The sequence below is a fragment of the Branchiostoma floridae genome, chromosome 6 (genome assembly GCF_000003815.2).
Source record: "Branchiostoma floridae strain S238N-H82 chromosome 6, Bfl_VNyyK, whole genome shotgun sequence".
NCBI lineage: Eukaryota > Metazoa > Chordata > Leptocardii > Amphioxiformes > Branchiostomatidae > Branchiostoma > Branchiostoma floridae.
The window spans coordinates 16,042,381-16,054,475 of record NC_049984.1 but is presented as its reverse complement, the minus strand read 5'-3'; the positions used below and the strand labels follow the sequence as shown (position 1 = coordinate 16,054,475).

The following is a 12,095-nucleotide window of genomic DNA, read 5'->3' as shown; positions in this document are numbered from 1 at the left end:
TGAAAGGTTACCTGTGCAATCACCCCACCTAGCGATATGATCTGAAACTGCAAACATAACAGGTAGTTATATCCGTTTGGTCATAACGTTCGTTCAATGGGTTGCTGGCATGCCGATATTTTCCTGCTCATCAACCCATATTTTCTTAGTAGTAGTACAAGTTGAAAAATATCGACGCTGGCTTACATTTGGTAGCCTATGTATACCTGATTCTAATCTATTCTATTGGTACGGCCACGTTTTTCCTGAAGTTCACTCAGTTCTAGCTGGCCGGGCTTTTTCGAGGGCTAACACAGTCCAGCTCCAAGATTTCCCTGGGGAGAAAAACCAAGTACCACTACAAAGTGACGTGGGGAGGGTGGAATTAACTGAATAATCCAGTGACCGGTTACATTATAGGAATGATTGAGTTGTGAATCACTGCTATATTAAGACCGGACAACAGGCCATTATTTGAGTTGCGTATCTAAGTTTTTTAATCCGCATGGGGTTTTCTGGGTTACCTGGTTAAAGGTAAACCAAAATATTGTACCAGGTTGCATGGCTACAGTCCACAGATCTGTCCAATGATAGTAGGTATGGTGACACTTCTAAAGCAAGGATGCGACGTGGGGTATCATTTGAGTGGATCTGGCCAGTCTAACGATAGCACCGGCAGTGCAATAGTGAGTACATACATTTTTGTCTTGTCTTTGCTGAAAGTCTGTTTCATTGCTGTTTCATATAACGTTAGCCATGCATCGCAATAGACATCCACAGGCGTACCTTTGTTGTAGCCGGGAATCCAGACGGAATGTTGATATAACAAGGTTGGCTAAGGGAGTTTGCGGACTTAATTTTGTAAGTAGATGAAGATTTCTTACTAGAAATGAGCCGAAAACCGCATCACCTATCACTAGGACGTTTTAAGGATGGTTTCCTTTACTTTTCACTTCTTTCTTTTTTTGATAGAATGTGGTGGTTTGAGGTCAAGCAAGCCTTTCATGCCTTTTGTCTGCAACCGCACACAGAATTGGCCATAAAGATCAAAATTCGCACCTCACCTCGCCGGTCCCATAGCCTCACCGGCCGTAGGGGCAGCACTTCCATCAACATTCTACGCGGGCTTAATCTTAGTTTCTGCTAAAAAGTTTCATTTTTGCCTTTTCATAGTATGAAAACGGTTGCAAAAGACATCCACCACTATATACTGACTCGTTTCAAATCCCGGATTCCGGTCAACACAAATAGATATCTGCCATGGCAACAAAAACGTCTACGTCGACCATGGAAACAAGTCATAAACATCCGATTAATCCTTCAGACATCGTCACCAAGTACCAACTGGTCCGTTTGGATCCTGGCGAAGAGTCTGGATCTTGTCTGCTCGTGAATCAGAGTCTCCTAGCGGAACGTAGCAGGTCTGCACATACAGACAAGCGGGCTCCTGTGGTCTCCTTCCTGGGTAGTTCCGGTGCCGGAAAAAGCACGATGGTCTCCCTTTTGCTTGCCAACAGTCTCCCGTCAATTGAAGGACCAAACATCGCTGCTGAAAGCCAGATGGAGCCCGAAACAGATGGCTTGTGGTTTTACCCAGGGATTCATTTAAGCAAGGATTCCAAAGCTCCCGCGGCATCCGTTGTAATTGACACTGAAGCTATGAGCGCACAGATATCCCGAGAGGTTGCCAAGAAATTGCGTGATGAAATCCTATCCCCTCACTGGCTGCATGAGGTCCTAACCCAGCACGCGTCGAAGAGGAAACTGATAACTGAAGGTGTTCTTCCTCCACTGCTCTACCTAATCAGCGACGTTCTAGTCTTCGTGCACCAGAACCCAACCCACGACAATTCCTTAGTGGATACTCTTGTAGAGATCGGAGATCGTGCTATGGGTGGCGCTGAATCTACCAAGCCAGCCCTAATGATCATCCAAAATAAATTCCGAGCCTCTGCAGAGGCGTCTGCAGAAAGCATCGACGTTACGAAGCAATTCCTTCACGACTTCGACAACGGCAAGCGACTTTCGAAGTACTACCATGCCGTACGGGTGCTCCGTATGCCAAAGGACGATCTTGAATCAACGGATTCTCTTTTTTCCCAGAGCGTAACGCTTCTGAAATGTCACTTGTCTGAGATGTGTGACAAAGTGCCTGGAAGGCTAACTACCCAAGCAGCAGAGATCATCGGCCTTCCAACGATTCAGAGCGAGAAGCTCTTTTGGATCCTGGTGGGGAGGCTTCTGCACAAAGTCAACGAAACACTCCATGACCAGAAACAACCCGCACAAAAATCCATCCTCAGATTCACTGGCATTCCACCTGATATAACCAAGGGGATCTTGAAGTCGTTGAGGCCAAGAACGGCTGGGTTCGAAGCTGTGATGGCAAAGTTTTTCTCCCAACAGTCAGCAAGCTCTGATGTGAACGCAGACAGCTCAGTAGACGGTGTGAGAAAATTCCGCCAACTGTACCCTGAATTCGCAAAGAATGCTCTGGAGCTACTTGCAAACACACTTGCACTCGAACTTCTGGATGATGCAGAGATCGTCTCTGTACAGGATATACAGGTTGGCAATTTTGTCAGAGGGCCATATAACGCTGCGACAAAACTCATCAATGAGTGGTCTCCTTGTTGTGCCGACGTCACCGGTAAAGATGGTAAAACGCACCCCTGCACCTTACTCTATCGAGACCACGGAGAGACTCACAGCAACCCGATTGACATCAAAACTGATCAAATCTTTTCTTGCTCGTCGGGTTCTTCCTCCCTTTGCTGGCCGGGTAATTTTGAAGGACAAAATCTTGACTTGATTCCTATGCCAGAATTCATCATCAAAGCAAAAGAAGCAATGGCAGACCACGAAGATGTCATTTCGCTAATCAGCTCCCAGATTGAGCTCTTGAAAACGATGTTCAACGGTCACGTTCCTACTTTAGGGCGTGTTTGTGTCGCGTGTTTGTCACATGATGTTCACGTGATGATGTCATGCGGCCACGCCGTGTGTGCACGTGATTCTCGGTACATGAAAGGCGGAGAAACCGCGGCTTGTCCGATGCACGAGTCTACATCAACCACACGGGGTGCTGAAATCCAACCGGGCGTACTTCAACTCCCAACGCCACAAAACGTCGGCGTGCGAGTGTTGAGTCTAGACGGGGGAGGCGTCAGAGGGTTGGTCCTTACTATGATCCTACAGCAAATAGAGCAAATGGCGGCTTTACATTCAACAAACCTCCGAATACATGAACTATTCGATGTAATCGTTGGGACGAGTGTAGGAGCCTTTGCCGCATGCGGCATTGGTCTAGGGGGACGGAGTCCAACGGAAGGAGTTCAATTACACTTCAAAATGATCGCTCGTATTGCTGGTCCTGCCGCCAAGAAAAGCATATTACCCAATAGTATTTCCAAGTACCTTGGTCCTCGTTTCAAAGACCCGAAACGGGTATTTAGGATGGTTTTCGGAGATCACCTTTTGTCTATGTCTAACATTGCCTCGAATGATAAGAATCTGCCTGCAACAAAACCAGGTTGTGAAGAGAACATCGCAGCTGAGGCGTCTCTAAGAGGGAAGGGGATCCGACTTGATGGTCCTCTGATGACAGGCCTGTCTCTACCCGTAGTGGGCGTCTGTGCGTACGACGTCACCGACCAATGCGTCACGACGTTCTCCAGTCACGACTGCGACCTGAAGATAGCGGATGTTCTTGCAGCAAGCACCGCTGCGCCTACGTTCTTCCCCTCGGTCGTCCTACAATACAACGGCAAGCGGCGGCGCTTCACGGATGGGGAGATAGGAGCCAAGTGTCCCGCTGCCGAAGCAAAGAAGCTGGTGAAGAAGATGTGGCCCGACCGGGGTGTCGATCTTCTTCTGTCGCTAGGGTGTGGCGTCAGAGCTGAGGAGAAGGAGACCGAACTGGACGACTTCTCGGACAGCCTGCCCGGGTGGTTGGGCTTCATGGTGAACATAACAACCTCCGCGGAGATCATATGGAGAGACCTTCCAAAGGTTTGTGTGTGCTTTCTGTGATCTAGATTATAAATCATACGATAAATGTAATCTTGAGCTATACAAACTGAATGTTTTTCTGAACAACTTCCATTGTACAGTGGCTGTGTGTGTGTGTCGTCGGGTGATGTTCAAGTGGACGAACCAGTATGAACAGAACTAACTGAATGCACGTCTGTACTGCCTACCGCTTTCGCGTTCAACACATACTGCTTCATGATAATTTACGTATTCTCATAATAAAAACGCTGTTATGTTTTAGCAAAAACACTGAAACGTCTATGGGTTCACAAGTTCAATTTTTTTTCATGCTCATACATACATAGGCCACAGCATGTGATCATGAGGTTTATGGGTGACTGAGGTCTGAGGATGACACTTTTTTCAAAATCATTCAGCCAGGAAAATCAACACACGCGTGTAGATGTCATCCATAAAATTTACTTACTGTTGCCTTCAATACCATATGATTCTGTAGGATAACGACTGCTTCGTTCGCATGAACCCTGGACTGGAGAGTGGCATAGGCTACTTCCCGCTGGACTCAACGGAGTATTCCCGTCTGCAGTCCCTGATCAAGGACTGGTTATCCACCGAGCAGACACAGCAACAGCTGCGGAGCGTCGTCTGCATGCTAGCCGCTAAGATGTACTTCATTCAACCGCTAAGACAGGTTAGTTTTCGCCAAGACGTCGTGCCAACTTTGCGATTCTGTACAAATTTCCCCTTCGGTGCGACGCATTTGCGTTTGAGTATCAGATGAGTGAAACAAATGGCCGAGACCGGAGTGTCAGATTCTCATCTTAGTTTCGACACCAAAAAAAGTTGATGGGAAAACGCAGTGTTGCCAATGAAAATGTGTTTAAGAAGATTAATCCAGAAGCGATTTGCAGCGATAAAATGACGTTTTTCCCTTTGTTCCGTTTTGCGCCACTTTGTACCTCATATTTGCGCCATTTTGTCGCCATTTTATCGTGACAAGAGGGACGTTAGGTTCGAATTTTATTTACATTTGCCTTGATGGTCACACTTTTCAATAACTTTGGTTATGAATTTCCTGAAGGTCACTGCGTGGAGACCAGGACAAGTGAACCACGTACGAATTGTTCAACGTTTGCCACGGTTTCGGTTTACTGGAGAGGACTTCCGGGTCAAGGTCAGCTTGGGGAGCCACGAACTGAGGTGCGATACCACGAACCAAACCTTCCAAACACATTCAACTGCATGATTCAAAATTATATGCACATTGCACGTAAAATTTTCAATTCCTCTTATCGATCTGTTTGCTAAGCGCCCTTTCTGTATTTCAAGGTCTTTCAACACCCTCTCTGAAACACTGTCTAATGCCAGAATCGAATCTGAGAAAACAGACACAAAGACTCACGAAGAGATTCACGAGAATCCAAGCCCAGTATCCAATATGGCAAACGATGTCCATTGAATCTGTTATCACACCGTCTTAAGATGCGAAACGTTCTCTTTTTCATTTTGAACATTGACTTTGATGTTCCCTTCATTCCCTTCCGAACCTACCTTCTTTGTAGACCTTAAAACTAGTAGTCCTGACGTTTGTTTCCGAGGCTTCTGCTGATTCATGATTTTAAACATCAGGCCAGGGTCTCTCGAATGCCGGCGGAGAGGGGTTGGGCGCAACCAAATCCTTGGTCTGGTGTTGAAAAGTACGAATCCCCAATACTGTAAATGCATTTATGTTCGCTGGGATTTAGTTTCGCGGTAGCGGGAAAAACGACTTTTCGCGGTGGTTTTAATTTTGCGGTAGCACCCTTCACTGTAGTATTTTAAAGCCCTGGAAAAATGTTCGAGGTGAAATGGCCAACGCGAAAACTGCGAACATTAATCCACCGTGAACATTTCTGCATTAACAGTATTAAACGTCAGCATCGCTGAGAAGGCCTCCAAAGTATTTCCGATCAGTTCTACTAAATGCTGTTTTATTTTCAGTGCGAGCGCTCTGGAGGTGCCCGGAAGCGAAGGAGGAGAGTTGGACATCTCTCTCACCTGTCCTGCAAAGCCCTTCAAACTGAGCGTGGCGCTATGCATGCTGGGACATGAGACAGAAGTGGCGGGAAGCCCCCTGAGAGTGGACCCAACAGAAACAATAAACCAGTTGGCTCGCCCCCGAGGCGTCACCAAAACACTGATATAAACAGGTCAACATGCGTGCGATACATTTGCGCATGAAGCCAAAAAATTAAAAATTACAGTATTGACACGAATTCCAAAAATGTGCAATTAATGATTAAAATGAAACAAAAAGAGATTAACGTGATAAAGGCTGTTCTCGTATGACACTTGAGGCAGCAGATGCAGTGTTTTTTTTCTGAAAATGAAAGAAATTGTAATTTTAGGCGCCTGTCTGGCGCATTTAGGCGCAATTAGGCGTACACAGGCGCAGTCCAGTCGATACCAATATATTCAGTTTAGCTCACGGTTGTATTGGCGTTTCTGAATCCGGCCTGTGATGAGGTGAACTTGTGTGCAAAGCACTGTCTGAGTAAGCGAGAACAAGTTGTACAAAGTGTACATTAGTCAAATGTTGTCGATGTAGAGTGAGATACCACATTCTCTGTAATTAGACTTTACCGCCATGACTTGTACTTAGCTTGCATAAACCTACACTAAGAAAACTAAAGGTTTTTCTTTTGTACAATACTTAATTTTGTTTACGTTGCCAAGATAGGGTAACGGAGCATCTCTGGCAAAGTTTGATTTGTTCTTAGCGAAGATCTAGAGGCTTAAAAATCACCATCAACTATATATGATTGTGCATTTGGTTAAAGCTTTTGTAAGCAGGGAGACGATTTACTCGCTAGGAACAGTTATAACAAACATTAATACATCAAACAAGCCGTATCAATGTGCAATGGAGGGGGTGCTCTATCACAAAGCTACTGCGTACGTAAGACTCTAGGCCTCGTATCCTGGTATCTAAACCTATCGTATCTGCCGAGTACCTTTCCCCCTCTCTCGCAAAGTGGACGAAAGAGACACGGCACTATGATACATTGCAGATACCATTATTCAATTGTTGCTGGGGTTGATTACGAAGTGTTTAGTTGTGAATGCTCACTGAGCTACGCTTATTAAAGTAGCATATACAGGGGTGCATACGTTAATGTGGATAACAAGCAAGACAAAAACGAACCTACAACGTTTATTGTATATGGTCAGGAACTTTGTATCAATTAAGAAAGCAAGAATTGTTCTTTTATGATAACAACCCACTCAAAGTTTTATCATACATGATTCGACACAAATTCAGAACATTTGGTATGTTTCTTCAAAACGGTGAAATGGGGCATTTTTTGTCAATGTTTAAAAGCAAGGCGGTCGGAGCGCAACGTCACGAAATTTCACTTTAAGGAAGGCTTGAAAGATATATCAAAGTTAGGTACATTAGACTTTGTGTTATCCCGCAATTGTTTGATGATTGTGTTGGCACTTTACATGAAGGTCAAAGTTCATCTTTAGGATCGTTGTCTTGTGTTGCGTCATCGTCCGCCATCTCCGGAAGAACCTTGTTCCATAACGTCACCTGGCGCCTGCGCAGTCCGACATCTGCTGATGACGTCACGTCCAGTTTGAGGTAGGCGCTGACGTCAGGAGTGTAGGCTGGCCAGGTGGGTAGGTCACGTGACCCTGTGTCTGTAGCACCGACCGGGTTCGAGGGGTCACTGGTATAACGAAGAAGAACATGTACAGTCAAACCTGTCTATAGCGGCCACTCAAGGGACTGGTCAAAATTGGCCACTATAGAGAGGTGGCCACTATAGAGAATATGCTAATTAATTGACCACAAGCAATAACTTACACATGGTTTTAGTACCCACTGATCTTTATTCACATAATACAGTACTGTACATGTACTGCAATGATTTTTACACTATATGTATTAAGAAAACAAAAGCTATAAAAAGTTTTAATTGTTCTACAGTTGATATTGTCTGAAGAGACCGGTATCGTCATATTTCTTTGATCTTTCGTCTTGTATCCTTTGATACTTCACCGTCCGTGTGTTCCCGCTCCCGTTCACACGTCAGATTCGCCCATTATGCTAATGTGGTACTCACAAGAAAAGTCACATCATTTTAGACTTATCTCTTAATAAATGTAAGAATAACATCCACCATAGTCTGAAGTTCATATCATTTTGTCTTTGTAACAATTTATTTAGAAATTTTTGTGATGTAAATTAACCTAAGCGATAGTGTATTAGAACGTAACTTTAACACAATTTACCTCCGTAATATTGGTGTCGTCTATTGACTTTATATGACCTCGTTTGTCGGCGGGTATGGGTAGCGCCAGGTTGACGAAGTTTTGGTTTGAAAATAAGTCACAGAGGTTTTAAATCCGGCGTAGGGTGACGATACGGCCGCTGTATATGGCCGAACGCGTGCCGAAACATAGATCAGCGGTCCGCGTGGCCGTAAACGGCAGTGTTTTTGTTCCTGCGGGACCGGAAATCGTGTGGCCGTGGCCGCGTTGGACTGGTGGCCGCTAAGCCTATTTCTTAATCATTACAAATCCAAGGGACCGACAAAAAGTGGCCACTATGGGCAGGTGGCCGTTATGCAAAGGTGGCCGCTAATACAGGTTTGACTGTAGTCAGAAACTCTTGAAAGAGTACTGAATAAACATATGACGATATGTTTGGTCTCCTAAAGTGTTTTGTCTTTGTATCATTTTGTTATTTACATGTTTTCCCTCTATAAACACATAAATTAGACATTATTTCACAGACACAGTGATCTCCTTTCTCTTCCTTCTTGTTGCTTTTAAAAGAAGGCATCAATTATGATTTCCAAGCAGATGTAACGATCTAGCTCGATGTTTTAACATAATGTCTTTAGTGCTCTTTTCTAATCTCTAGGCAGAGTTACCAATGGCATGAATTAGTATCAAAGCTGGCTAAGAAGTACAGCTGGTCAAAGGGAGTCATCAGCCACTTCTTGACCAGCTTCACTCCTCTGGTAGCTTTTGATCTTATTCTAACGTAGGATCTGCTTGGATATTGCTCTTTTCTAGTACTGTATATTTTGATATTAAGAAGCAAAAGTTGTGCAAATGTGCAATAGTTAGGTGTCACAAGTCAGTCTGTGTAATCTAACCAGCTGCTACCGCGCCGCGTGCCTGCGAAGCTGGTGTGTTACGCCGAAGGGCGGTTATACCGGCTATATAGATGCAGATACAGAGGCAAGGAGAGATTAGATGTTGCTAGAACATGCGAGCTGTATTATATCTTCTTTAAGTGGAGATAATTAATCTGTCAGTTCTGTAACCTGAACAAGGTCGAAGATGAATCTGATTTGATTGTAGTTTATATAGTAACGATAGAAGTATTCTTTTCAGCTATATTATAGGAAAGTTCCCTCGCTTCGAATCTTTGTCTAGTGTTGAAAAATTCATTTTTCTTCTGAGTTTTGATCAGACGACATTATACAAACACATCTCTACCTACATATCTAACATTACTAAGAAACGAGAAGAAGCCGAACAAATGTATTAGACTAGTTTTAGAATTCATGTTTTAGATTAGTATTAGAAACCATGTCTACTGTATTACTACCCTTCATGTCTACATGCCTGTACTAAGCCCGATAGGGCACGAATGTGCAATAAAGGCTATTACTAATATTAACTTACCCTGTGCGCACGAAGTTAGCCCAGTACGCCATCATGTCCAAACTTAGACTCTTCTCCTCCTCTGTGAAACTGAGCTCGTTCCCAGCGTTGTTCGGGTCAGTGAACGTCATGAATGGGGCACCGAACAGAAGGGGCATCTCGTCCCCATGCTCCGCTCCGGAAGACTTCGTGCCCCATCGGTGACGTGACAGGCGGTGTCGGAACTCGTACAGGTAGACGTTTGCACCGGCGGCTGTTGGATGATGATAACGAATGATTTATTCAAATTTGAAATTACTCGCAGCCAATGGTTGAACTGCGGATTCATTACAATTGTGGTTGCAATTAAAATAGTATATGTGATACAAATAGCAGAAGTAAAAATAAATACTGCATTCATAAATGGTGATAAAAACACGAGCTATATACGACTCAAGAATCAAAACCATAGCATAACACGAGATGTCAAATTCGAAAATTCTGCTGCAGTACCCAGGAAGCCGCCAGAGGACCAAAAATCATTTCTTACATAGGATAAAACCTAACTACGCGCAAAATCTGATGATAACCCATTTATAGCCCCTTGACTTCTTAAGTCAAACATATATCTATCCGTATACATGCAAATGTAGAAACAAACGACACCAAAGACATAACTTTCTCGGTGATGGTATTATCGATAAATTTATTGGTGTGTGGGTAGGTCTTCACGACACATCGAAGTACTTGCTAAGAGTTTTATCCCCCTCCACCCGGGGCTTGATGCGGTATTGCATTGGAACCTCTGTTTTTGATATCCGTATTTTTTACATCCTATGGTCGTGCTTTTTTTCAGTTGTACAATTCTTGGGGCAGACAGTACATGGTGCTTCGGTTTTGGGCCACCTAACGGCTTTTTCGGAACTGCAGGAGCCGGTTTTGTTCTGTGTTTTTTATCCAATAAAGATGTTTTGCTAGCTAAACGTTACCTGCCATTCTGTCCGCCATGTCTGTTGTCGGAGCGATGAAGAGTGTGTCAGACTGTAAATTGTGCAGTTTTGGACTCCCTAACGACATTGTCGGAACTGCAGGAGCCGGTTTTGTTTCGGACCTTTAAATGACAGTGTTTTTTTATCCAATAAAGGTGTGTGCTAAACGTTACCTGTCATTCTGTCCGCCATGTCCGTTGTAGGCGCGATGAAGAGTGTGTCAGACTGTAAATGGTGCAGTTTTGGACCCCCTAACGACTTTTTCGGAACTGCAGGAGCCGATTTTGTTTTTTGTTTTGATCCAATAAAGATGTTTTGTTTTCTAAACGTTACCTGCCATTCTGTCCGCCATGTCTGTTGTCGGCGCGATGAAGAGTGTGTCAGACTGCAGGTCAGTGAAAATCTTCTCCACCTCCCGCGGGTCACGTGACAGCTCCGACAGGTACTCGTTTATCAGTTCCTCGTGCATTTCCGGCAGGCGCTGTGCACCCTGGGAAAGATCGTGGGAGGATGAGGATCTCAATATACTTGTGATAAGGAATTATAAGGTCCAACTGACTTGATTATAGAAATGGCATCCGGATATCCTCGCCCGCTTCGTTTCCAAAAAGAGTTTGCGACCATACACGGTGTAAATTATACAAGGAAGCTGCATCTCTTATTTTGTGAAAAGATCGATAACTGGATACTTAAAGTCTTCGAAAGTCAATAAAGAAGACGAGAAAAGACAAAAGTAACAATTTATTGTTCGTTATGCCATGTTTAAATTCTGTGTTCAACCTCTATGACCTCTTTGATTTAATGAAGGATTTTTTTCCCTGAAAATTTGTCATTAACCCTTAATTATAGAACCATCTCAGTATGGTCTAAGTACTGAAATGAACGTGACTTACGCCATAGAGGATGTTTGCATAACCGATCAGGATGGTGGTGACTTCCTTCAGAGACTTGCCCTTCCCGAACTCAGTAGACATCAGACTGGGCAGGACGTGTCCGAACTCCGCACTGTTCACACCCAGCATGTAGTCCACCTGTGGTGGAGTAAGGTTTGATGTTGTTTTTATAGCATAGCCTTTGTAACACACCTTTTCAGTTTTGTAGCCCGAATGACGTTCTAGCTAGTTTAAGCCTAGGACCCAATTCCTAGGGCCAGGCCGGGTAGCTTTTGGAAACGAAAAATGTGATATAAAAGGCAACGTAAGACACAGAACGTAACGAAAATAGTCATAAGCATTATTTGTGTGTATTCCTTGATAAACTTATTTTATTTTTTGTTTCCGCAAACATCCCGGCCGGGCCCGGTTTGGAAATGAGACCTAGACCTTACATTTCCTACTCGGGGCCCGGTCGGGCTATTTGTGGAAATGAAAAATTAGAATTTATGTCAGTAGAGATACACAATTCATGCTGTTGGATTGTTTTTGGTCCTTTTTGTGTGTTTTTAATATCGTACTTTTCGTCCCCCCAAACGGCCCGGCCGGGCACCTTTGT

General features: G+C 44.1%; 1 protein-coding gene across 1 annotated transcript in view; it reads right to left on the bottom strand.

The window, feature by feature from the left end:
* Positions 1 to 7,465: 7,465 nt before the first annotated feature.
* Positions 7,466 to 12,095, bottom strand: part of LOC118418140 (carboxylesterase 5A-like) — a 44,103-nt gene continuing 39,473 nt past the window's right edge. Inside the window, exons 6-9 of the mRNA XM_035823974.1 lie at positions 11,498 to 11,635; positions 10,938 to 11,094; positions 9,658 to 9,889; positions 7,466 to 7,685 (exon numbers count right to left, since the gene is read on the bottom strand). Coding sequence (XP_035679867.1) covers positions 7,466 to 7,685; positions 9,658 to 9,889; positions 10,938 to 11,094; positions 11,498 to 11,635 — 747 coding nt within the window. The remainder of the gene's footprint in view (positions 7,686 to 9,657; positions 9,890 to 10,937; positions 11,095 to 11,497; positions 11,636 to 12,095) is intronic.